The sequence below is a fragment of the Diadema setosum genome, chromosome 16 (assembly GCF_964275005.1).
Source record: "Diadema setosum chromosome 16, eeDiaSeto1, whole genome shotgun sequence".
Taxonomy (NCBI): domain Eukaryota; kingdom Metazoa; phylum Echinodermata; class Echinoidea; order Diadematoida; family Diadematidae; genus Diadema; species Diadema setosum.
Window position 1 is genome coordinate 17835054 of NC_092700.1, and position 27955 is coordinate 17863008.

The 27955-nt window shown below is 39.9% G+C and overlaps 2 protein-coding genes across 2 annotated transcripts; both read left to right on the forward strand.

Annotated features, from left to right (window-relative positions):
• Window positions 1-19668: 19668 nt before the first annotated feature.
• Window positions 19669-21012, forward strand: LOC140239640 (uncharacterized). Its single transcript, XM_072319470.1, has one exon. It carries the CDS (start codon window positions 19669-19671, stop codon window positions 21010-21012), a length of 1344 nt encoding a protein of 447 aa, XP_072175571.1.
• A 3103-nt stretch (window positions 21013-24115) lies between these two features.
• Window positions 24116-25387, forward strand: LOC140239641 (5-hydroxytryptamine receptor-like). Its single transcript, XM_072319471.1, has one exon. The coding sequence runs from the start codon at window positions 24116-24118 to the stop codon at window positions 25385-25387; it is 1272 nt and encodes a 423-aa protein (XP_072175572.1).
• Window positions 25388-27955: the final 2568 nt, after the last annotated feature.

Genomic DNA, 27955 nt, shown 5'->3' on the forward strand with positions numbered 1-27955 from the left:
CCATCCTGAGAGCTAAAAAATGCCGTCATAATATGCCCATAGCTGATAGACCCATAGGCATTATCATCCACCCCGCTTAGACTGGCAATCCAAACCAACGACGACATTTAATAATTTTGTAATATTTGGTATTTATTATCTTATGGATCAAAAATTTATCCTCTAGTGATTGGTCTTGTTGGTTGAAATAGCTTCAGGTGATTATAGAATATTTTCAGCTATGTCAGAATGTTGGTATTATGTTTGACACTCCATAAAGTACTATTTGCAAAATGACGTCACTTCTATCATGACATTTTGCAATGTATTTGCAAAACTAGAGATCCCAGCAGTGCCAGCACTACTTCTGAGAGCGCAGACCTCCGCCAGGCACCTATGATTTCCACCAATGGATCTTTAATTGTTCTTCCTTTCTTTACTGAGTGTATACACTCAGCAAAAATAAAGTAAACACTTTTTCAAGTTCATATTTCTCATAGAAAATTTGGCTAAATTTTATTATTAATGTTTTATATACCATGTTAAAGGTAATTTAATTGGCTATCAACCTGGTAGTTCAATAAAAAGGTGACTTTACACATACACATTCGTGTTTTTTTTCTTCCAAAGCACAAAAGTAAAAATTGCAAAAATGGGCAAGTTGTCATTCATATGCGTATGTGCTCTTCCATGTTACAATGACAACAGAGACAATAAAAAAAAAAAATAAGTTTCAAAAATCATCCTATGATCTCTATAATAATTTTGTAGCCCGCAAAAATGAAAAAAGGCGAAAATTAATGGAGAAAATCAAGAATCTTCTGTCAAATCCAAATTCAAATGGCATGAAAGAGGCAATATTAACAAAAATTGTGGAAATTTCACGTTATTTCAAATCAAGAACTTTGAAAATGATACTTGGTTTTTGAATTTGTCTCATGAATTCTTAAATTCCTAAATCAATAGAATGAAATAAAGAAAGTCTGTCCATTTTATCACCTTTGCGGCTTACTCCCTGTGTCATCTGAAGTTAGATTTGACTGCAAACTCCTATTTTCCCCTTTAGTTTCCCCACTTTGTTTGTGTTTGAGGATATAAAGAGATACAATGGGACGAAAACTTATTTTTGCTATTACATTCATGTCTCTCATTGTGTTAAATTTGGTCTTCTGTTATCATTGTTATCCTGAAGGGCATTTGCAAATGAACGACAAAATGTCAATTTTTGCAATTTTTACTTTTGTGTCTTGAAGGACAAAAATCAATGTATTCACTCATATATGAAATTTCCCTTTGTATCAACCTACCAGGTTGATAGCCAATTGAATAAACTTTAATATGGTATATGACACAATGATTTTTATTACAATCTTCTATGAAAAATATATGCTGGAAAAAGTGTTTACTTTCTTCTTCTTTTTTTTTTTTTTTTTTTGCTGAGTGTAATTTATATATTTTTTCTAAAACATGCGCTTTCCTCGCCAGGATAAAGCGCTTTAATGCCATTTTAGGTTTTTATCACATATATATCAGTGTTCGAATTCGTCTTTAGACGCTCAAGATCAGCAACTCAGCAATCAAATTTCAACTTGCGCCAATCAATTTGACCCTATATACGAGCAACGGTATTCGTCAATAGTCATTTAAAGTCGTCCATGCCTAACATCTCCGTTCCTTCGATCGGTCATTCGAAAAGGGATGGTATAAATAGGGCCTATTAGTCCATGGGCCAAGACCCGAAAAATGGGTTGTTGGTACCATCTGAGGTGGCACAACCTTTTTGGTGTCAGTTTGTTTGTCGGGCATAGATATGCTTATCAAGCTATGATAGCATTTCCAAATGAGTAGCTTAGTCATAATAAATGAATTTTTAACCAATTTGGTCTCGTTTTTATATCCCTATACTTCTGAATCGAAACTAAACCGCTATACAAAGAAGAGCACTGCCTCCTTATGTCCACAGGTGTTCTGTTGTAAACGCGGTGCGCTTAGTCTTTATTCAAGGCAGCGAAGGGAATATCCAAAGGGTTATGATGTCCACAGCTGTCACGCGGTGCGCTTAGTCTTTATCTAGACCAATGTACCGTTACCATATTTAAAGTTCCTCATAAAAGGGATTATCTATACTGTTTTTATACTACCCTATCAACAAATACATCAGTTTTAAACAAAAATCACTCTGTTCATTTACGATATCATTCATTATAATGTATCGTAGTGTACCGGTACATTGTTTTTGCATTATCTTATATTGTTGGAGGTAAATAAAGCAACATTGGCGTGGTATCAGCGTTTTCACCGTAGCGTTTTCGCTGGAAAATGATAAATAATTGAAAGATGCGGTAAAATTCACGAGGAATTGCTTTTGTTGTTGTTGTTGGTTTTTTTTTTTTTAGATAAAAGGATATACACTGTATCATACGCTTTGGATATTCCCTTCGCCGTCTAGAATAAAGACTAAGCGCTGTGGACATCATAACCTTTGGATATTCCCTTCGCTGCCTTGAATAAAGACTAAGCGCACCGCGTTTACAACAGAACACCTGTGAACATACCACAGGGCTGCATTTTACAGCTCTATGGAACATACAGAAGACAGTGCTCTTCTTTGTATAGCGGTTAGTTTCGATTCAGAAGTATAGGGATATAACAACGAGACCCAACGGCGTAAATCCATACTGAGGAGTGGGGGGGATGGTCACCATCACCACGATTACAAGCCCATAACCGGACCGGCGCAACCTTTTTTTTTTTTGGGGGGGGGGGGGGTGGGAGGGGGTGGGGGGGGGGAAGAAGCTTTGTGCCCCCCTCCCCCCCCCCCCCCCACACACACACTCACTTTACAGGGATCGGATGCCCCACTCTTTTGCATGAAATATAAAGTGGGAGAAAAGTACTGGCAGCAACAACATAAAGACTTTTTGTTCTTGTTGCTTTTTTTTTTTTTTTTTTTTTTTGCTTGTCAGACGACTTTCGGCGGAAAATCAGACCTTAAAAGTATGAAAACATTTTTTTTTTTGGAAATATCTGTGAGAGGGAGCGGAAGGACCGAACGGGGGAAGGGTGTGTATGGGGGGGGGGGGGGGTATCCCTCTCCCACACGAGGAAGATTTTGCATTTTCAGACCTGAAATTCAGCGATCTGGTGCTCACTTGTGGTGAAAATTTTGTTTTCTTTTCTTAAAAAAAACAATAAGAAAATGAAATATTCACAATATATTATTGAATGACAAAATCGTGGTATTTCAGCCCTTGCTGTGCGACATCACTGTGAAGGCCTACTAAATAATGGGACCTATCATCGGCGTATAAATAGACAGGATTTGATCTTAGGAGGAGCGGTTATGTGAGGGAACGAATCAAGCGAGGGGGGAGGGTATGGTAGGGGGTTTCCCCCTCCTACGGTGAAATCTCTTTGCGTTGAAAATTTTGACATTTTTCAGTCCAAAAAAAACTGCCGTTTGTAGCTATATTCTTCGCTTTGGAAATTAAGGGGGGGGCACACCAGGCGCAACTGCTGTCAATCACTGGCAGCAACATCAGGAGAATGGCATAGCGATTAAATGCGAGCGAGCGGAGCGAGCGAGCATGAAAATTTTAACATTTTACAGTCTAAAAACTGCCGTTTGTAGCTGTACTTTTTCGCTTTGGAAATTAAGGGGGCCGCATCAGGCGCAACTGCTGGCAATTACTGGCAGCAACATCGGGAGAATGGCATAGCAGTTAAATGCGAGCGAGCGGGGCGAGCGAGCTTGAAAATTTTGACATTTTACAGTCCAAAGACTGCCGTTTGTGGATGTATTTTTTCGCTTTGGAAATTATGGGGGCACACCGGGCGCAACTGCCAGCAATGGGGCAGCAACATCAGAATGGCATAACGATTAAATGCGAGCGAGCGAAGCGAGTGAGCCTGAAAATTTTGATATTTTACAGTCCCACATGTCCTCTGTGGCTGTACTAGTATTTTTTCGCTTTGGAAATTAAGGGGGGGGGGGGCGCACCGGACGAAAACTGCTGGCAATTACTGGCAGCAACATCAGGAGAATGGCATAATGATTAAAAGCGAGCGAGCGAAGCGAATGAGCTTGAAAATTTTGACATTTTCCAGTCCCAAAAACTGTCGTTTGTGGCTGTATTTTTTCGCTTTGGAAATTAAGGGGGCGCACCGGGCAAAAACTGTTGGCACTTACTGGCAGCAACATCAGGAGAATGGCATAATGATTAATGGGAGCGAGCTAAGCGAGCGAGCTTCAAAATTTTGACATGCAGTCCAAAAACTGCCGTTTGTAGCTATATTTTTCGCGTTGGAAATTAAGGGGGTACACCGGGCGAAAACTGCGGGCAATTACTGGCAGCAACATCAGGAGAATGGAATGATAATTAAATGCGAGCGAGCTTCAAAAATTTGACATTTTACAGTCCCCAAACTGCCGTTTGTAGCTATATTTTTCGCTTTGGAAATTAAGGGGGCGCACCGGGCGAAAACTGCTGGCAATTACTGGCAGCAACATCAGGAGAATGGAATAATAATTAAATGCGAGCGAGCGAAGCGAGCGAGCTTCAAAATTTTGACATTTTACAGTCCCCAAACTGCCGTTTGTAGCTATATTTTTCGCTTTATTTGGAAATTAAGGGGGCGCACCTGCTCACAATCACTGGCAGCAACATCAGGAGAATGGCATAGCGATTAAATGCGAGCGAGCGGAGCGAGCGAGCTTGAAAATTTTGACATTATTTTTACAGTCTAAAAACTGCCGTTTGTAGCTATACTTTTTCGCTTTGGAAATTTAGGGGGCATACCGAGTGCAACTGCCGGAAATTACTGGCAGCAACATCAGGAGAATGGCATAGCGGTTAAATGCGAGCGAGCGGAGCGAGCGAGCTTGAAAATTTTGACATTTTACAGTCCAAAGACTGCCGTTTGTGGCTGTATTTTTTCGCTTTGGAAATTAAGGGGGCACACCAGGCGCAACTGCCGGCAATTACTGGCAGGAACATCAGGGGAATGGCGTACTGATTAAATGCTAGCGAGCGAAGCGAGTGAGCTTGAAAATTTTGACATTTTCCAGTCCTAAAAACTGTCGTTTGTAGCTATATTTTCGCTTTGGAAAATAAGGGGGGCGCACCGGGTGCACCTGCTGTCAATCACTGGCAGCAACATCAGGAGAATGGCATAGCGGTTAAATGCGAGCGAGCGGAGCGAGCGAGCTTTAAAATTTTAAAATTTTACACTCCAAAAACTGCCGTTTGTAGCCATATTTTTCGCTTTTGTTTGTCCCACTTTTATTTTAGAACCACCCCCCCCCCATCGACGCCTCTATACATATTAGGTTGCTTTTGTTAAGTGACAGATCTGCTGCTCACTCTTTGATAAATTAGGAAATATACGTCTATGTCAAAAGTGTACAAAGTTTATCCCTTATCCTGTATAGCGGACCTTTTGTATGTTCATGATTGCAATACAACGATCTGATGCATAGTTCTGGCGATATTTGGACAATTTTCCATTAAGAAAGTTCGAGATTTGTCCTCATCTCGGGAATTGCTTGGGGGATAAATGATTTATCTGTCTAAACACTTCCTTTGGGGCGGGGCAAATGCCCCTTTGCCCCCCCATAGATTCGACGTCCCTGATCTTCCCTTGGTATGCCCATAGATGTATCCTGACTGAGTCATCAGTGACTGTCGTTTCTCAGGAATGATTCAGGAAATGGAGGGGATTCAGTTATGGCGATAAAGTTGTTGTTATTGTTTGTTTGTATGTTTTCATACATATTTTGCAGATGGTCCCCAGTTACTCGCGTCGTAGCATGTTTACATGTAGACCTATAATATTTGACGTTGTCAACGCCTGAGCCATACCTTACAGTGTATGTCGATGTTACTTTCTTCGCGAGCGAGCGCTTGAGAAAATTATACATTCCTACAAGATAGAATACTGTTCAGCTCTGTTACCTGTCTGAAGGCCGGCGTACAAACGACATGCAATATGCCAAAATTGATACAATCACATTTCTGCTTCCTCCATTTTTTCCCCTCAAAATTCAGGGGGGGGGGGGATGATTGTACAGGCCATCCCCCCCTCCTCCATTTCAGGGGGGGATATATCCCCCCCATCCCCCCCGGGATTTACGCCCATGCACATTGGTTAAAAATTCATTTACTATGACTAAGCTACTCATTTGGAAATGCTATCATGGCTTGATAAGCATATCTATGCCCGACAAACAAAATGACACCAAAAAGGTTTTGCCACCTCAGATGGTACCAATATCTGGCCTGGCCCATGGACTATATTGTTTTGGTTGAGATTGGGCTTCAAGTTTCCAACTTTTTATGAGACAGTGAGAAACCTCTTATGAAATATGAAAGAGCATAATAATTCTAAGAGGAATTCAAAGCTTATTTGACGAAAATTTGATTTCAAATGGCCGAGATATCCCAAACAAAGTGATCCTAATAAAAAGTGGGACTAACATTGTATTAGGATCAATCTATTTGTTTTATTTGTGTTCGGATATCTCTGCCATTTCAAGACCGATTTTCATAAATGCCTATATTTTGGCATCTCTTGAATCTATCGGCAGAGTGTGGAGAGATTTTCTGTAACAAGTGTTTCCGTCATACGAATAAAAAGTTCATAGACAGTAATGATACAGCAGAACCCTGTGCGTGAACATTGGTAACACTGAGTAGAGAAGCAAATACCTGGCCGGTAAGTAAGATCGTGTTATTATGTCCAAATCCACCCTAGTCTGGTAGTATAATAGCCATAAGCTCGCTGCCCATTGCACTTCACATCCCGCATAATCATAAGCCTCTCGTTTGTGGGAGTGTCTTTCTCCAAGATCCCATACATTATATTGGGCCTAATCTCTGGTAGATATCTGTTGACTTTTTACATTAAGCAGTGTTAAGAGGGCTTAATACATCAGGAAGGGGATAAACATATATGTATTTTCCCTCTGGTAAGCTTTTATGCTCTTCAGTGTAAAGATTGATCTCTATATCTGTTGACTTTTTACATTAAGCAGTGTTAAGAGGGCTTCATTCAAGAAGAGGATAAACATATTTTCCCTCTGGTAAGCTTTTATGCTGTTCAGTGTAAAGATTGAGCTTATCTATTTCACATGAGCTATTTTTTTTTTTTTTTTTAGATTATAAAGACCAGCAGCCTTATCTCAGGTATATTGTCGCTTACCGAACACCACGATGTCAAATAGCAAGCTTTGTACGTCACACCACCGAACCAGGGAAGCAGACGGATCATTTGGGGCTGCACCAATCCCACTCGGATGAGCAGTGGCGCCACATGAAGGTAATCGTAGCTCAGCGTACAGGTGTAGTAGCAGAGGATTGCCGCGTGCCACGGGATGCAGAAAGGGGTGCGAACGTCTTCCCCGGGGCCACCACCACCAGGGAGAACACCCATTTTCAAAACAAACGACAAGAGACGTTCAGAGGCCCAGATCTCCAGATCTTGGGATCTTCGAGAGAAAATCAAACAGAAATCACGCCACACATGATAGAAAACTATTATGTTTCAAAATAAAGCATTCAATCAGAATCTCGGCTTCCATATAAGGAGAACACATCCGTAGATGTCTCGGGAACCAAAGAAGGGAGAGGGAACGGGGCGTGACGGGGGATGGTTGCAGATCTCGCAGCACCAAACACACGCACTCCTTGTCTGGCTATAGAGAATGTTAGTATTGAAGTAGGAGTTCACCATCATAACTGTTGTTATCATTATTGTTTTTTTTTTCCTGCTTAGGTCTATCTAAATCACTTATAAAGAACAATTCCAAAAGAGTTCACTGTATCCAAGCATGTGTAGCACACACACACACACACACACACACACACACACACAGACACACACACACACACACACACAATATTTCAACTGATATTCAAATCCTCACTTTTTCCGTGCTGGTTCGGATTCTGGTGTACAGGCTCAGTTATACTGGATCGAGATGTGTGATATACCTCCCTGCTCAGACATAAGGTTCTGGTATACTTCTGACTTAAAGATACTTCCCTCTAATGATTTGGAGTCAGGGTTTGAACTTGTTATTCATGAGTCTTGTGAAAACGCGTGAAAGTTAAAGGATCATTCTGTTTTATCAATATCTCATTATTTTTATCATTACTATCATCAGTGTTATCAATATTATTATTGTTATTATCAGTATTATTACATCAATTTTATCATTATCATTATAATTATTTGTCGCTATATTAAACAGATTGAACATGGGGCAATGCAGAGTTGGACTTGAATACACTTGGAAACATTGTACGGTTCATCACAATGTCTGTTTATCCGTGCACTTATCAGTATGTCCACAAGAAATCGCTGCCATATTGCCTTGGTTTCACTGTTCAGTTGCCCGAATCTGTACTGATAATCCTTTTTATCTACATTTCTTTTTTAAACAATGACATGATTTTCGTTTGTTTACACTGCACTACAGTGCAATTCAATTCACGAAGCCAAAACACTACTGAAACCTCCTTTTTAATGATTGTGAATGCATGCAGTGAAAAAAAAGTGTTGATTCCTTTGATTCGATGATAGAGGAAAGGTGAAGATTCACGCCCATGCTGCTGTTGATGTTTTTTCTCTTCTTATATGATAAAATACAGGACATAATGTATTATACAGAACAGACAATTCAGCAGAACAGAAACACATATAAACAGAAATGAGGTATAGATAATAGGCCTATATGGACAATACTTACATAATGAACATAACTCTTTGATTCAGAGATCTTATGTTTTTTAATACCTTCCTCAGCATAAATGTACTGGTATATCTCTATGAATACTTCATTCGTTCGTGCATTCAGTACTTTATTCAACATTAAAGGGAACGCAAACCCAAAGAGCAATGTGGATTGAGTGAAAGAGCAACATCAGTAGAACACATCAGTGAAAGTTTGAGAAAAATCGGACAATCGATGCAAAAGTTATGAGTTTTAAAGTTTTGGTGTTGAAACCACTGGATGAGGAGACTACTAGAGGTTATGACGTATGAGTGGACAACAATAAAGAAATTATAAAGGAAATTCCACAAAAAAAAAAAATCATTTTTTCATGAAAATTACAAATTCCACCAACTTGATGCTGACATAATGTTAAGGGTAGTAATTATTCCCTCTGCTTTCTGAAAGCGTTAGTCAAGTGCTCTTTACTAATGCTAGAAAAGTGAATTTTTTTGAATTTTCTTTATATTTTCTTTGTATTGTTGTCCACTCATACGTCATAACCTCTAGTAGTCTCCTCATCCAGCGGTTCCAACACCAAAACTTTAAAGATTCATAACTTTCACTGATGTGTTCTACTAATGTTGCTGCTTTCACTCCATCCACACTGCTCTTTGGGTTTGCGTTCCCTTTAATTTCCTCCCAAATATTATTGATTCCGAAACAAACGGCACTTTCATTGTGATCTTAACAATTATGTAATACAGTTTCAAGTGATTAAAAAACGTTTTCTCAAAAAACCTCTTCCACCTTGCCAGTGATAACAGGTACCACCTGCAAATTTCCAACAAATACTGCAATATCACTAGTACCAAGTCATTGTCTTTCACATAAATTTCATTACACAATCATAAGGACATTAAACCTGACATCTGAAAATCGTATAGTTATATAGAAAAGAACCGCATTTCAGTATCACAAAGTCATTGGAGACGAGCATAATGAACATAAACTGAACATGGTTGAGAAATACATTTCCTAATATAATCACTGAGTTATATGGTTAAATATCAATTCTATGAGTAAAGATGAGCAACGCGCAATTTTGTAGATAATTGAAATAACTGCTCGGACGTAATGTTTTTATATATGACTGTATACTTATACTGGTTAGCAATATATTCTGCGCAGGGTACAGCAAAATGTTTTCATATACTATCTATCTCCACCTAAGGGGGATGGAGGCTTTGATGTCAATGATATGGTCATCCCAATTTGTCCAGGTGAAAAAAAAAATGATTTATCATTTCTAAAATACTGATGTCGTGAGTGTCAATTTCCTTTTTATACGCTTTCGCCATGACGGTTAGATACTTAAATGCCCTTTTCCCCCCTCAACAAATTTGAAAGATCATAATGGATGGAAACACAAACCATATATGTTTGTTAGTGTGTAAGTTGTTTGGCACCCCTTCCGGCCTCGAAACCTGCTGGGATAGTTGTGTGACCACTGCCGCAGATAAGAATCGGGTTAGTATACTCAGCACAAACATCGTATAGTTACACCAACATCATAACGGGAGCGACAGCATGGGATCTTCATAAAGTCATGAGCAGACACTGCGTCTGTTTATTTTGTTAGCTTGTTTAGATATGACAAGTTATTGTATTGTAATTGGCCACTTTGAAAGATAATTAAACCATTTCTTCATATCATTGCATGGACGCGGAGGGGGGGACGCAGCCCCACGCCACTGGCTCACGCAGAAAACGATTTGGGAAAACATGACTTCCCGAAATGGGGGGGGGGGGGGGGGGCGAGGGGAGGGGATGGAGCATTGACCCTTACGGACCACCGCAACCTACCACGAGCACTACCCTCCCCCCCCCCCCCCGCCCTTGTCCCTTCCGGAGCTCCCCATCCCTGATTTACAAAAACAGGGGAAAAAAGAAAAGAAAAAAGCTTTCTGCGGCCCCTGGATGGTCACAATTTGGACTTCTATAATTTGTACTTCATTATCATCATCAGCACCAGCATCAGCATCAGCATCATCATTATCAAAATGAACTGCAGTAATACCATGTTATCTAAAATCAGCTAAATCGTAACATTGCAAGGTATTGACTATATACTGACGTGGACTGTACGGAGAATAGTAGCTATAATATACGTTAAAAAGGTGGTGATACAGGTGTAACACGTATACCGACAGTGAATAACACTTTAATACAAGGGAATGTGGCACGTATATATAGAATTACCTTACCATTTAATGATGGTAAATCAATTCAAGATGAAACTGCAATTAAACGATGTCAGAAATTAATGCCCTCGATCCACAACACCCCCAGCTGCCATATCACTCAATGTTCTCACATAATAACGATATCAACCCAGGAAGTGCTGTGAAGAGTGTAGGCGAGAGGGGAGAGCGTGGCTCAGCAGCGAAACTGACATACCTACTAACACTCGTAAAATCTCTCCTAATCCAAATTCGACAGACGCTTAGAATAGTGACAAGGCAAGCGACTTATATAAGTTGCCCTTATTTGAATGCAGTGGATCTTTCTCCGCGATCTGAAAAACAAAGAAACACACAATTATACACACAAACAAACACTGTCTGGGTTTCGATGAATAGACTATATCCATGCACAAAAGACAAAGCAAAATTACATCACACCCCAGTGCCTTAATATGATTTTCCGTACACGTGATAGGGATTATTCCACCAAGCATGCATGACTTCAGCATGCCGTAAAACGCCTTTGATACTCACGGTTCTTAGCAGACGAGCAACATTAATCCGCCACTTCGAATCCTCCCTGAAGGAAAGTACCTGTGCTTGTGTACCAAAGCGCTACTGTCATTTTCCTACGTTTTGTGTGTGTGTGTGCGTGCGTACAGGAGAGGAAGAGAGCGAGAGGGGGTGGGGCGTTTAAAGAGGCCAGGTATATTCACAACACCCGTCACAATAACACAAAGAGCTAGCGTATAGTTTCAGGGCAGATTCATTATAAATACAGTCATTTAGACCATGACACAGGTCACACCGTATATCATCTTCGTAATACTACTACGATGTCTATACGGTGTTGTATGCGCAGTAGCATATAGGTCAATTATTATGATAATCAGACGTTGCAAAATCAACAGTAAGCAATGGCGTACAATTCATAGTAGTTCTTGCGTGAAATTCAACTTCCTTGATGATACAGATATTCACATTGTGTGGCAGGTCAGTCACTCTGAGTATACCGACATATTATTATTATTAAAAGATGGAAAATATAACCGCCTGAAAGAATAGCTTCTTTCAGAAATGAGTCGATCTGCTGAACTGTTTAACATTGATTTCTATACCGGTGAAAACTGTAAGAGTAATCGTCTGAGGTAACGGTTTCCGCCGCGATAAATTCTATACATCATTGCCTGAATAGATTATTGCATCGCTATGCACTTGCTTTCGGCCGTATCAGGGCAATTATCCCCCGAGGGCAATTACCTCCCGGCTAAATAGTGGTTAGTGGTAAGCTTAGAGTAAAGATTAAGGTTAAGGTTAGGCTTAGGGCTAGGAGTTTGGGTTAGGGTTAGGATTAGGTTCAGGATTAGGATTTATAGGATTAGGGTCAGGGGAAGGGTCCGGGGTATATTGCCCAGGGGGAAATTGCCCTAGACCCGCTTTCGGCGCACTGTACTAGGGTTCTATAGCTCCGAATTACCACCTCCCCCTCCCTCAACAATGTGATCGACAATAACAATGCCAACACGACTGATATAAACCATGGAAATACTTAAATTGAACAGGTTTAGCCCGCAGCCTCCACCGCCCCCATTGTACTGGCGGTTAGACCTGCAGAGGGGTGAGACATATAGTTCAATCGATCACCACGGAATTCTGCATAGTCAGCAGAATTTCCATCTATTATGTATATTAGAGAAAGGGGGAAGGGAGAGAGAGATGAAGTATATTCGCTCGTATAGGTATAAATAAAGCAATCAGCATTAGTTTGTATCTAACGATAAAATGCATATTCTTCCAATCTACTCAAAAGAGGTATGATTGAAATCATTCCACAGAATTGACTAACAGCGTAGAGGTTTGTTCAAAATTAAATGTAACAGCTGAAAGAATCACAATGACGTAACGTTTTCGTCTAGTCATTCTTTAAAAAGTGTTTCAAAACAAAGGTAATTATCTAAGCCGAGAGGTTTCGTAGATTTCCTACGTGAGACTCTCTTTTACAGGTTCTGCTGTCCTCCATCATGATATGTAAGCTTAATCGCTTACGATGGCGGTCTCCTGCATTCAATTATCTCTGTTATTTACTGAAAAATACTGTATATTTTATTTAATGTTTCTGTGTATGCATACTGCTCAATGCAATCACTTATGTGTATCTGTTTATGTACTGTTATCGATTGATTTCACAGCACTTGCTATTCTTTGTCTTTGTGCTTTTGAAATTTGTATTCAGTTTGTATCTGATTGAGTGCGGAACTAAATCAAATCAAATCAAATCAAAATATAAAACGTCAATCCCCCCCCCCTGATGAAGAGAAGTCGTGGTATTCATTATGATTATGAGCAACTAGATTTCCTTTTCTCCCTCTGTACAAAATGACTGCAGTCATGTGATCAAATGTAGCAGCCAAGCACAAGAAACTGATGAGCACGTCAGTGCACAGGTATACACAATGTAAGGGGCAGTAATACCCACCTTGACAATCTTTTATTTGCATTCATTTTTTCCCCTTCATTTCAAACAGAAACATACAGGAATAGAATGCACACATTTACATGACACCGTGGCACCCTAAGGAAGTTGCGTTGAAGACCTTTTTGTTGTTGTTGCTTGTTAGCTGATGAAACCCGAAAGTGGCATCAGAAGTCTCAAGTGCCCCCCCCCCCCCCACCCCCACTATTGAAAACGTGGCGCTGGCCATGGTATAAGTATGGAAGTGTTGGAGCAAACGCTTGGTGCTAAAAGAATATGAAGCTTTGATGTTCCGTTTCTTTCACAAGCATTGATAAAGAATTAATCGGCAAAATTTTACGATTATTGAAACCCGTCGTCTTTGTGAGAAAGGTGGGCATTATCATCAATCAGGTGGTTATACTTGGTATATGTCCGTATATTTCTTGCGACAATTCGTGCGTCGTAAAAATAACCATGGTAACGCTTGTATTATCTTGATCCATTAACGGCGGATAGATGTATTTCGCCAAAAAAAAAAAAATGATTAGAATACAAAGATTATGAACTGAAAATATTGCGTGGGAACGTAGTTGTTTTTTATTGTTAATATTATTCGGAAGACAGGAAAGATATCAAATTTCTATTTGTCGCTGTATCGCTCATGCAAAATCCCTTCTTTGTCTAGTTCACTTGTAAAACATAAAGCTGAATGTAACAAAAAGATGCCTTATAATCGTGTTCTTCTTCCTAATAAAGACTAATATACAGATTACTCACGGCATTAACCACACACTCGGCTCTCTGCTGCTGTCTTGAAAGGGAGCCTATATAGAGGGCGCTTGATTTTATTTGTTTTAATTATCACTGATCAGATCCAACGCCTAAAACGATTCTTGGTGAGGCATGTGCTCAAAATGAGATCGAATATCAAAAAGTCAAAATAGAGTCGAAAGATTTGGTGTTAATATCCAGGTTGACCTTTTTTTTTTCTTAAAAAAAAAAAAAAAAAAAAAAAAAACTCAGTCCAGAGTTCAGAATTTGATATGGGGGTAGGGAGGGGGTTTACCCCAACTCTGCTTAGAAATGCTGCCGTTTCCATGGTATCACACTTAAAATGTCCATTTAATTTTTTTTTTTTTTTTCACGTGTAAACCTAACGAATTGAGTCACCAAATTGCACTCCATTTTGTCAGAGGAATTCACCTTAATCAACCACAGCTTAGATTTACCGAGCTGCTGTTGCTGTAGTTTTTCATGTTTTTTTCTTATTGTTATTTTGGTACGACATATTAAAGGAATTGGGGATGATCCATTTTGTTTACAGGTGCGAAGCATACCACCAGCGTCTGCCGAGTGGAAACATGCTTTTTTGCTTTGTGTGGGTGTGAACGTAAGTTGGTTATTCTTTATTTCATGGATATTTTTTTATTATTATTTTTTTTTACTCATATTCATTCATTCATGTACTTTAGTATTTATTTTTGGTCTGTGAAAAAGAGGTGCGTTATGTGTATTTCCATGGAGGCTTCTATAGGCACTTCTACAGAGGAATCTTCTCTTTTCTCTCTCTCTCTCTCTCTCTAAGAAAAGCAGGCTAGACAGAAGAAGAAAAAAAAAAGCAGAGAAGAAGATATCGCGTGGTCCGGGAGGACTGAAAGGGAGGTAATATCATACATTTTGAACAAAGATTGATTTCTTAAGAAAAGTGCATGCCTTACCTAAATAAAGGTGCACAACTGTATGCAGCCAGGAAACTCGATCCACAAACCTTCTTGATCGGTAGTCGGTGGTCTTATCCACTGGACCTCAAGAGTCTATTGTATAATCATTAGTGATCACTGACTGCTCAAAGGTCACATAGAAAGCGTACACAATAACCAGATCAGTCAAACAATATCTACAAAACGAGTTATTTCGACTTCGATTTATCTCTCCGTGATTGCCATGTTCGCCAGGTATGTGCAACAATGGATTGGGTCTCTTTGCTACCTTTCCATACACAATTACGGCGTGGGAGTAAATATTGATTCACAAACCTTATTGATGTTTGGAAGTGCTGGAACGGTAAACTCTATTCCTTCCCCTTTTTTTTGGGGGGGGGGGATGGGTGCATCCATTGGCATTCATTTCCCTCTGTTATATTGTACATGGCGAAATGAGGAAGTGAAGTTAGAAAAATTATACCAGAGATGGAACCAAAAGACATGTCTATACCAGGGAGTGGCGAACGACTGGGGGACAATACTTTGCCACCACGAAATCGTCGCGGACGCGTGTACTTCGAGGTAAGTCGCCAGATTTCTAATCTATCTTGATATAATTTGGATGACCATGTTCAGTTAATCTATAGAATACTAGGCAGGTAATATTTATTGTAATAGTTAATAGATATTGTGTTTTACAAGAATGTGCTTTTCTAGTTTTTCAGAAGTATAGTTTAGACTTACAGTTACCAATAGTTACAAATATGTGAAATCACTGTTTACTCCGGAGTCAAAGAATGGAGTGAACATAGTAATATCATTACCAATGGTTACAAATTTGTGAAATCACTGTTTATTCCGGAGTCAAAGAATGAAGTGAACATAGTATTATCATTGTTACATCATCATTTTTATCTAAAAAATACAACTATCGAGTTTATCAAACGAAATCAGGCCCAAGATTAACGTACTGGTAATATGTTTGTGAGCCGTAAAAGTATTTACCTGCTTTTCCACCCCACCCTTCTTTATAAAATGCTTGCAAGCTCAAGATGGTTGAGATCGAACAGAAATAGAAAGATGTGCTGTTATAATGTACCCTTCATCTTTATCACTGTTATCCTTTTAAAGGGTGTGTACAGTTCTGGTCGAGGTGAGGATTTAGCTTTTAACGTCTTGCGAGATATTCAGAAACCACTCTATGATATGTCAAAGGGCATGCAATTCTAGGGGTGTCAATTATTTATTTGTTGAAAATCGGTTTTGAAATGGCTGAGATATCCAAAAAAACAATATGAAACAAAGAGATCATAATAAAAGGCGTGGCCTGTAGCCTTTTTATCATTATCACTTTTTTGGATATCTCAGCCATTTGAAAACCAATTTTTATCAAATAACGTTGAATCCTTCTTAAAATTACATGCTCTTTCATAAGTCATAAGAGGTTTCTCATTATCTCACTTAGGAATGTTTAAAACATGAATCCCCACCTCAACCAGCACTGTACAGTCCCTTTAAGGTGGCGTCATTCCCAAAACATCGTAATCGTCTCTTTCCAAATATCAGAATAAGATCATTCCAACCATTGACGCTTTCAGTGTCACATTTAATTTCCCGTCTATAGGTATACAGTCTGTCCCCCCCCCAAAAAAAAAAAAAAAAAATTACAACGGGACCCTCCGCAATGATATCTTTAAAAATAGAGATTCAATCCACATACAAATTCAGGGTATGAAACTGTAACTCATTGCCCACATCTTACAGAAAACCCCATTCGATTTGCTGCAGTAGTCAAAGAGAAATGAGGAATTTTGTAGAGGATGTCGAAGAATCTCTTCCCTCCAAGTTCTGTCTATTGTATTCACACACAAAAGCATCAAAGTGCTAAACTTGGAAGAATCAGACTCATGACATGCTTTACAACTTTTCATATTTCTCTGTGACCGCTTAACCAAATTGAATGGGGGTTTTCTGCTAAATAGAGCTAAGACGTTATATTTTAAGACCCTGAAGTAGCATTTAGACAGTTTTATCATATTGGGTGTTATCAATGCGAAAATTTGACTGTATTTTTTGGGACATACTCTAGTGTGAGAAATTAGTGCACATTTGATTCATTGACACAAAAAGGGTTAAACAGGGGCATATCATAACAGCTATATCACAAGAAGTGGCAGAAAAAACTCGAATCAGTCAAACCTGAGAAACAAGAGCTTATAATTTTGGATCGATTAAAGCCTATTTAAAACAAGCAAGGCGGAAAAAAGTCTTTGAATGTGTGTCCTACACAGAAATAGGCTGCTAATATGCTTCACTTCTTTGTTTGTTTGTTTGTTTGTTTGTTAATTTCCATCTGCGAAGATGGCTGGATAGCCCATATTCAGCTACGTTAAGCTGGTCTTCCATGGGGTCCAGTTGGATGTGAGGTGGGACCACTTCACCGGGTTAGACACCCTGCTCTTTGCGATGAATGAATGAAGCGGGATCTTTTACGTGCATGAGTTATTACTCTCTCATACACGGGACCTCCATTTTATGTCCTATCCGAGGGACAGAGTGTTTTGCCTCTTGCTAGAGGGGACGGTATGTTTACACACAACATTGCTCAGTCCAGACTCGGGTTCGAACCCGGGCCGCGTGATCGTTAGGCAGACGCGCTACCGACTGAGCCAACTCATCAAAAGTATAATGCACCCTGATTACTTATGTTGACATTTCTTTCCTGTCATTAACATTAAGCATATGCAAGTATGCTTTTCTGATTATGTAGAAATGGAGAAAAGTTATTGAACTTGAACTTTAGGCTTAACATAAATGGTGATGTGGAGAAAAATCTGTCAACAGTTGTCATAATGTCGCCGTAAGTCTGAACCCAGGTGATCAAAAATAGTTTCCCTTACGTAGCAACGTCTGAAAATATAATGTAACATATGCACATTTTCCGTTACTGCTTCTATATACTGAAGCTACTGAAAATCGTAAGAAGTCGAACATTTTCTTGCACAAATCCTACCTCAAGTCTGAATGCATTATTTAGCATTCCCCATACCGAACAATGCCAAATTTGACAATAATTCATTATCAAAGCGCACCAGATTCCAGCTCCTTTTTTTTTTTGTAAAGTAACTTTCATTGTTCTGTAAACTGTTTAATGACGTGTTTTAAGTTGATATATATGTAATTTTCTTCTTTTGTATTGTGTATTCTTACACATGTATAATCTGTCTTTTCTCATTTCTAAAAGCGCTTAGAGACTTGAATGTAATTTGCGCTCTATAAAAATGGTTTATTATTATTATTTTCTACACACTTGCCCCCTATTTGTAGAGCTTGGAATCTTGTAATCATAGTATACACCGATTTAATTGATCTGGCATGGTTGTAATTGTGCTACAAATTGTAAAATTTGATTTATTGATCCCGTTGCTCGTGGAAACCAGAGAGCCTGTCTAGGAGTGCCTATAATGAGGCAAAACTATAATGCATACTGACTGGACTCCAAGCCTTGAAATACATTTAGTAGAAGCAGATGCATAAATGGATAAGAGGTCTTCAGAGAAAATATTCTCATTAAAATGCACTAATAGCTTTGTCTGATTTGCTTATTAAAAAGTGGCTCTCAAGAGAAATAAGATAACAGTTCATATTTCATGCATTTATACTTTCAGAATCCTGAAATAGTCGAAAACGTTAGAACTGGTATACGCTTTATTTCCCTCCTTGCATCGGTAATTAAAGAAATCGAAATGTATGATGCATCATGATATTTGGAACTCATTAAAGACTAGGGATTGCTTTCAGGAAGTTGAGATGACGATGTATCTCTTTTACATTATTTGCGAATAGGCAAGTACAAATATGGGTAGCCAGTTTACTTTTGTGCGTGCATTTTTTTTTTATTCTCGCTTAGCCTGTATTATTTTGTTTGACTTGCTTCGTGAATATTGACCCATTACGCCCTCCCTTAATACAGTCACCTTTTGACTTTGGCAGGCCATAAAACCAACCCGGATCTTTGTCGCGTTATTTACCAGCGATTTCTTGATGATATTTATTCATGATTACGAAATATCGAACGTAGGGTACTCACGGTTAGATACGTTCACTTCTGAGGAATATGTATATGTAGGCTGTCATTCATCAAAATTAATATCTAAAGCAAATCTACATATGACGAATTGTCCATCATGCATTACACCAGGGAGGAGGGGGGGGGGCATTTCATCAAGCACTTTGTCCGACAAAGTTGTCAGACAAATTTAATCTCAGCCAATCAGATGCAAGGATTTTATTAGCTTGTAACGGTTCGTCAGAAAAATATTCGATCAAAACGCTTCATGAAATGCCCTCAGTTCGTATTCTGTCACCTTTCATCATACAATGTCATATCAGTTGCATAATAGGCTCACATAACTAAATAATTATGTGTAATGCCAACACCCTGAGTATGGCATAGTAGAAATTTGGTTTGATCTTGTAATGATGTTCTTTGCCGCGATGTGTTGAGTGTTGTTGTTTCATCTTTGCAGATTCTAAATCACTAAAGCCGGCGCCTGGGAACATCATCTCCCGATGGAGTCGGAGGGCATTTCAGTTCCAACAAGCACGTTGCCGATGCAAACGGGCCCCCAGTTGTTCGAGTTCAACGACTACACCCAGCGAATAATCATTGCGGTCGTTGTTGGTGTGGTATTCCTTCTCGGCACCTCGGGCAACGGTCTCGTCATCCTCGCCGTTCTGCTCTCCAAAAAGTTGCAATCGTCGACCAACTGGTTCGTCGTCAACCTCGCTTGCGCAGACCTGTTCACATGCCTCTGCTTGCCTTTCAACATAGTGGCCTTGCTGAGCCGCGACGGATGGCCACTTCCCGACTGGATCTGCGCCGCAGCTTCGGCCGTGACTCTTACGTGCCTCGGTGCTAGCGTTATGACCCTGGCGCTAATTGCCTACAATCGATGGTATCTTCTCACGCAACCACCGGCAAAGTTCCAGAAACTGTACACAAAGGGCAAGATAATGGTGATGGTGATCGCTGCATGGATGTACCCCTTTCTGCTTGTGATAGTGCCGCATTTTGCGGGACTCGGAAAGCTGGGTTACTCCAATGAGTACAAAACATGCACGCAGGATACATCCTTGCCTACATCAGAGTTCTACAGCCTGCTAGCCGGTGTTATGGCCATCATACCCGTATTCCTCGCCGTGGTGATCATCTACGTAAGAATCTACCGCTTCGTCACAAAGCAGATGAAACACATGTCTACGTTGAGGGAGACTGGTCCCGCGAGTTCGGGGACGCGGTCTGCTATTGCTGTGGAAATGAATTCCTCAGAAGTTACTTCAGATGCTGCAAGCACGACGACAACTAAAGCGCCCTCAAGTAAAAGTCTCGCCACTCTGAATAGCGATCTCGACTCCTCTCAACTCAGCCTCCCTCCACCACTCGGTGAAACTCTGAGCGAGGCAGATGTGGAACCGAAGCCAGATGATACCAACGCTCCTGATCAAAGCTCAAGGAGAAGTACAGAAGGCAATTCCAACCCTTCAAATTCCGCAGCAGCAGATCCGACGCCGCCACCCAAACAGGATAAGCGATCATCAGTAGGAAATCCGAAGGCGTCTACTAGCAAACCAGCAGCCTCTAAACTAGAACGTCACCATGTCCGTGTAACCAAGAGACTTGCAGTAGTTGTGGTTGCCTTCTTCATCTGCCTGTTGCCTTTCGGCGTTAGCGTCGCTGTTCCGCCGAGCGATCCAGGAATCCCCTGGACAGGTCTGCTCGTTTCTCTTAACAGCTGCATTAACCCAATGATATACGCAAGGACCATGCCCGATTTTCGAAAAGTGATGGGGTGCATCGTTCGCTGCTCCTGTACGAGTATTCCTCAACCTGTAAGCTGCATAAGACGGCATTAGCATCGAACTTAAGTGATAGAAACGTTCACTGTTCACCAAAGAGTGCAAGAAGACGTCTGATATTTCTGACATTTTTTCGAGTCTTCTCTTTCATTGATAACTCTACCCTTACATAATACTTGTCACACTCATATCGATTCAGAAGATAACTGATTTTATGCTAGAGTATTACATCAAGGTAATATCAACAGAAATGTAGAATATTCCTATATTACTTTACCAATACATCTTTGGTGCATGCAGTTTGTTTAATGTTATGTACGTGGTATTTACATGTACACATGTATGATAAGATCAGAGAATCTGGAACATGGTAAACGTTTTATCATCAAACATCGTGCTTATTAAACATATATTACAGGCTGTAGTATACGTTTAAACCAATAAAGTGTCAGTCCATAAAGTGGGATTTATGTATTCACTTTGTCAGAAAGTTTCAACCGGAAAGGAATTTCTCTCAATTGTAAATACAAAACCGACCAATTGCGTGAGTCCGTTATGAAGGCTTTTTTTTTTATGATAACAGAGTGACAGAACAGTACTATATATCTCTATAGGTGTCAAGACTGGATGTTTTTCACTCCCTTTTAATTCAGCTGTAGGAAAAGTGAATGATTCATGTTGCGATATATTCCTAGCACATATACATTAAATGCTGTGCCGTATATCTTTTATACGGCACTGATTAAACGTACAGGGACATAAGTAAACGCGCACAAGCACGCCCGCATTAGCATACACGAATGCAAATACGTACACATTATCATCATCACAGACAAGGACGGACAACTATGGTAACCTTTCTCATATAGCAAAATATTTATTTAGAAATATTAGCTAGCAAGTCCACGGGTGGCCGTCACGAGACCGAAGCCCACGAGTCATACAGCCCGTGAGTTCGTCACTAAGCAAATAAGGTCCATGAGTTCGACAGTAGGTAAAAACATCTCATGAGTTCGACATCACAACACTGGGACTTGCGTCGGTCTCGTGGACCTTGTTTGCCTAGTGTCGAACTCATGGGCTGTAGGACTCGTGGGCTGTATGCATCGTGGGTTGTATGACTGATGAGCTGTATGACTTGTGAGCTGTATGACTCATGAGCTGTATGACTCGTGGGTGTCGGTCTCGTGACGTCTCGTGGAATGACCCCCTTAGAGTACCGATATGATTGAACTTTTTATTTTGTGTATGAGTTATGCAGAGTACATTAAAGAATATCAAATCATAAGTGAATGTCACGCGACTTGTCGACATGAATCACCTATGTCCATGTTTGGCTTTGTTTGGTGTGTTTGTTTGCATGTTATCCGGAGCCTTTTTGGCCAATATGACCCGAATAGAATGAAAGCTGCTTGGCCTTCGTTAATGAGGAAACTTCAGAGGGAATTTCGCAAGAAAAAAAGATGCTGTGACACAGCGTGATTTCCCGTGATTTCCTCTCTTACGCACTTTTTCGTCGAGTTCACTGTGACCACGGTGACGTAAACAGCTGGGATAGTCAGGGGATTTTTTTTTTCAAACTTCCTTGTCTGTCTGATGAGAATAGCTCATAAAAGAATCTTTCCAACTCGAGGAGAACATTTGAAACTTCGATGGACCCTACTGACAACTAGCAGGTAGCCTGACATTTGGTGATCTATAAGGTAGGTTAGAATTTAAAATGTTACCTCATGGCGAGTTCATTTCTGTCATCGTACGACGTGGATGAGCATGACGAGTGATCAGTAAAGTAAACCTGCACACTTTCCTGGCTCAGATAATATATCTCTCTAAGCTGTCAGGGATAGACTCTTCCATCTATTATTATCGTCGACTTTGGGTTAACTTACAGCTTATTTCAATCCGTCGGATAATGACACGTCAACTGACTATGTTCTTTCTCACTATTTCTTTCCGTATATCAAAATCGTCAGAATCGTAAATGATCCTTAGGACGGGACCATGTTCTGCATAACTATGTTATTTAGTGTTATATATCGTGATAATGATACATCCACTGTTAAAACACCCACCTTTGAGCTAGATATTGGTGCAAATCAGAAAATGACATGTAGAACATCTATATGCATCATGTTTGTAAATTACATACACGTATGTCGGTCTGTAGAGTAGTTTGATCGTCTGTCCCATGAGATAAGCTAAAATGTGTTGCATACTTTCCGGTTAAGATTTAGGAGAGTTGAACAATTGCGCAGGAAAAGCTTTTCCGGTAAAGGGTTTCTACAAGTATTGAAGTCAAGCATGACACGTTACTCATTCAGGATATTTGGATTTTATTGGATTTATGTGAAGGTAATACCGCACTGCTGTAACGAGGAATATTCTGTCATGCCGTTAGAGCTAAAGGGACACTGTGTTTGACACACGCTGGAAGATTTGAAAAGTAACTGTTGCCATATCCTGTTACGTCTTGGTCTGCCATTTCCGTTTTGGTCTGCAAACGTATAATCACCGCATAATGGCACGTAACATGTCTCATTATTGTTTGCTTCACATAGGTATATTCCAACACAATATTACGGCGGGTATATGCTCACGGTGCAATTATTGCTAAAGACATGCAAGACACGGAACAACGCGGCAAACACGGAATTCTAACAGTAGACCAATTACCTCTCTGTTTTGAATGCTGGTGCTGCAAAGTTTCACTTTTTTTGTTTCATGGAGTAGGGGGGGGGGGTAGTTTGAAATCATTTTTAATACTACATGTATTGCTGGACACAATCATATTAGTAAATATTTATCAAACTTTATATCACGCAATGGGTAATTGCAGAAGATTCCTTCGTGTGCAAATCGCAACAATTATTCCATTCAGTAGGCTTATAGCTTACAACAATATTATGACTCTCAACCTCATTGGCAACACTTTGTAACGCAAATAAGATAGTGCTTCACCCTTTGAAACATTTCAGTCCAGGTCAGTTTAGTTTGATTTTATTTTTGCATTTTTCTACGGAAATTATGACACGTGTATCTGACAACAACAAGAACAACAACAACAAAATATTACATTAAACTTCAATAATCATTTTCCGTCCTAACACTGATTTGTGTCAATTTTCCCAGCTTCGCAAACATAGAACAATCAGAAGGAAAGATGGCGGCAAACGAAACCGAAGACAGCAACGGGCTCTTCGTCTTTGATGACTACAACCAACGAATCGTCATGGCTGTCTGCATGATTGCCGTCGCCGTTACGGGCACCGTCGGCAACAGCCTCGTCATCCTCGCCGTCGCGCTCTCGAGGAAACTCCAGTCGGCGACGAACTGTTTCGTGGTCAACTTGGCCTTCGCTGACCTCATCGCGTGCCTCTCTCTCCCGTTCGGCACCGTTGCCCTTCTCAGCAAGGGCGGATGGCCACTCCCCGGATGGATATGCGCGGTCACTGCTGCCATAGGCTTCATCTGCTTGGGCGCGAGCGTCATGACCCTGGCACTTATAGCCTACAACAGGTGGTATCTCCTCACAAAGCTTAAAAGCGACTTCCAGAGAGTCTATTCAAAGAGGAATATCATCCTCATGGTCATCATGGCTTGGGTGTATCCCTTCATCCTGGTAGTCGTGCCACACTTTGCTGGTCTAGGAAAGCTTGGCTACTCCAAGGAGTACAAAACGTGCACTCAAGATACTTCTCTTCCCACCTCCGAACTCTACAGCCTCTTTGCGGGGGTGTTTGCTATCATACCCGTGTTCACAGCCATCGTCATCATTTACATTCGCATATTCAGATTCGTTACTCAGCAGAGCAAGAAGATGTCCGCAGTGATGACGGCAACACCGGCATGCTCTAGCAGACCTGTCCATGTGACAATCGAGACGAGCTCGTCAAGCGGAACTCCACTCACAGAAGGTACATCGACAGGTGACTCGAGTACAGAATGCAAGTCACACTCCGATCAAGCGGAGGCTGACACAGGTATCCAACACCATCAAGTTACAACGTGGTCAACGACTGAGGGCGCTTCAAATGAGTCAAAGACATCAGTCAATAATATAAGTGGTACAGGAATAACAACATCCCAGAGAATTCCTGAATCAAAAGGAGGTAAAACCAACACCAAGCAACAAAGGTCAGTGACAAAGTCTCCTAGACAACTAAATAGGTATCACGTGACAGTCACCAAAAGATTGTCTGTCGTAGTTCTGGCGTTCTTCGTCTGTCTCCTACCCTTCGGCATCAGTGTCTGTATCCCTCCGAGTGATCCCGGCATCCCTTGGACCGGGCTCCTGTTGACAGTCAATAGCTGCGTGAATCCCCTCATCTACGCACGAACCATGCCTGTGTTCAGGGACGTTATGGCCTGCCTCCTCCGCTGTCGGTTCAGGCAGATTCCGGAGCCAGTCGGGTTCATCAGACGTAGGATTTAAGGGTCGGCTTTCGTTTGAGTTTGATTTATTTTCATATCTCTCAAAGATGATGACTTTAACAAAAGATGAAATTGTCTAATCTCTCAAACTGTCAAAAGTAATACTCAATACAAGTGTCGTAAAATGGTCATATTATGTAGATATTGTAGATGTATAAAAAGAGCAGAGAAGAACATGAAGGAAACCTACGAAAAGCTGAAGTTTATAGGACTTGCATGTTCAAGAAAATATAAGCTCCTATCATCAACACCTGGAGATCGGGATTGATAAAAGATTGACCAAACGAATATCTCTATCATTGCAAACATCCACATGGATTCATACACACTCACACACACACACACACACACACTTGGGTAATTTCAATATTTTGGCAAAACCATGAGGTAGAGCAGATAGCTATCTTTTCGGCTTTGTATTATAATCGGCTCATTTTTGTGACAAGCATTGTCTTCGTTGGGGCAAAACAGAATAGTGGACTGGAATGCGCATTTTCATGGTATAATAGCATACACACATCATGATATTATAAACGCATGTGTGTGTGTATATACTGCTATATGCAGTTCATTGAGAGGGAACTTAATTGTCTTTCTGTTTGCGTGGGATCGCTATGTCTTTGTTTTAGTTTTTACTTCTCTCATGTGTGTAAGTAGGAGGATCCGCATGGAAATAGATGTAAAGATCCAGAGAATGCGATATAATGTATTTAGCTATTCTTTCAACAGCGTTGATTTTGTTCATAAATTTACCGTTTGTATCTATACGGTTGGTTAGAAAACGGCTTCAGAACCGTATTCGCGGTACACAGATTATAGTATGAATAATATAATGAAAAACGATGTCTGTTAATATTCGACTGCCTTCGTGGAGCTTCACCAATTAAATGTTCGCAAGAACGCGATGAACCATTTTGTTTTTGAGGGGCGGGGTAAAATATACAGGTAATATAAGGTATGGGAGGTAGCGATCATCAAAAGGAATATATCTGTTTTGTTGCAAGATAATTGGAAGGTATACATTTGTTATATATCTGCGAACTTCTCTATTTTTCGCTGTGAGTGCCAGCTGATTTCAAAGTTTGTTCGAATTGCTTATGAAGTATGACCATATGGCATTCTTTGTGAAACTTTCATGTTTCCCACTGTGTTGCTCGCACGGTTGTTACGTCAGATTTACAATGTGATCAAATATTGCGCCTGCTTGGAGTGCGAATTCGTTTCTGCAGTGTGAGCGTCAAATTAAGATATTTCACGCCATTTTCTCACTTTATCTCTTTATAGAGAAATACGGTTCGTGAACTCGACGATTGAATATTACCTATATGGTACTTGTGAGTTGGATATTTGATCATGTGTATGTACTTATGGTACTTATGAATAAACACCAACAGACAGGTTTACATATATAGGCCTACATATACCACACACACATGCATATATATATATATATATATATATATATATATATATATATATATATAAAATAATGTAAGAGTATAAACATATATAATTATATATGTATATTAAGGACTCTAAACAGATGAAGGGGGAAAGCCTTCTCAATTTTTAGATTTTTGATATTATCTGAAAGAGGATTTTTTTTTTCTTTAATATAATTCTAAAATTTGGGATCGTAAAACGAATGGAAAATTATCTTGTTGCATTTTTATACTGGTATTCTGGAACTCTTTGATTCGGTCTGACGCATGAGGCTTTCTCAGATTTACGGATTCGGAAGTCCAGAAACCCTTCAAACACTTATCACTTTTTACCCTCATGGATTTTGAAAGAATAATGCTATTGCTTCGAAAGTTAGTATCGGTCACGAATATAATGTAGACCTATGTAATGATGTGAAAACTTTCAGTTTAGTGTGATAATCCTTTCATAGTGGTTGCCAGGGAGCTTTATCCTGTTCTTTGTTTCATTCATTGCATAAAGCACCGCAGGATGATACGCACTTGACTAGACCCTAAACTTCAAGGACTCTCTTTTTCCAGAGCGTGTACTTATTTGCCATTAATTGCATGGGCTTCGAAAGTCCCTTTGTATTAAAGTATATTTATGTCATTTTAGGGTCTGGTCCTCCAGAATCCGCCCTTACCTGAAAATCCACGTCAGGTGACATTTTGGTGGTTTTAAAGGAATCGTATGAGTTGAGACCTAACTTGAGGTTTGTAACATTTTTTGGTGACATTATGAGAGATCTTTTATGAAAATTAATATTGAAGACCTCAACACTTATTTGATGAAAATTGGTTTTGAAATGGCTGAATTATCCAAATACACTACACTACACTACTCTGTGTGAACGGACAAGTTCATCTTCATATAAGACATGTGGATTGAGTGAATGCAGCAATATTACTGGAACACATCAGTGAGGGTTTGAGGAAAATTGGACAACACGTTCAAAAGTTATGAATTTTTGAAGTTTCTGCTCAATCACGGCTGGATGAGAAGACTACTACACTTCGTGATGTCACATGTGTACATTACAACGATATAAAGAAAACATAAAGAAAATTCAACATTTTCTTTTTTTCACTTTTCTCGCATAATGAAA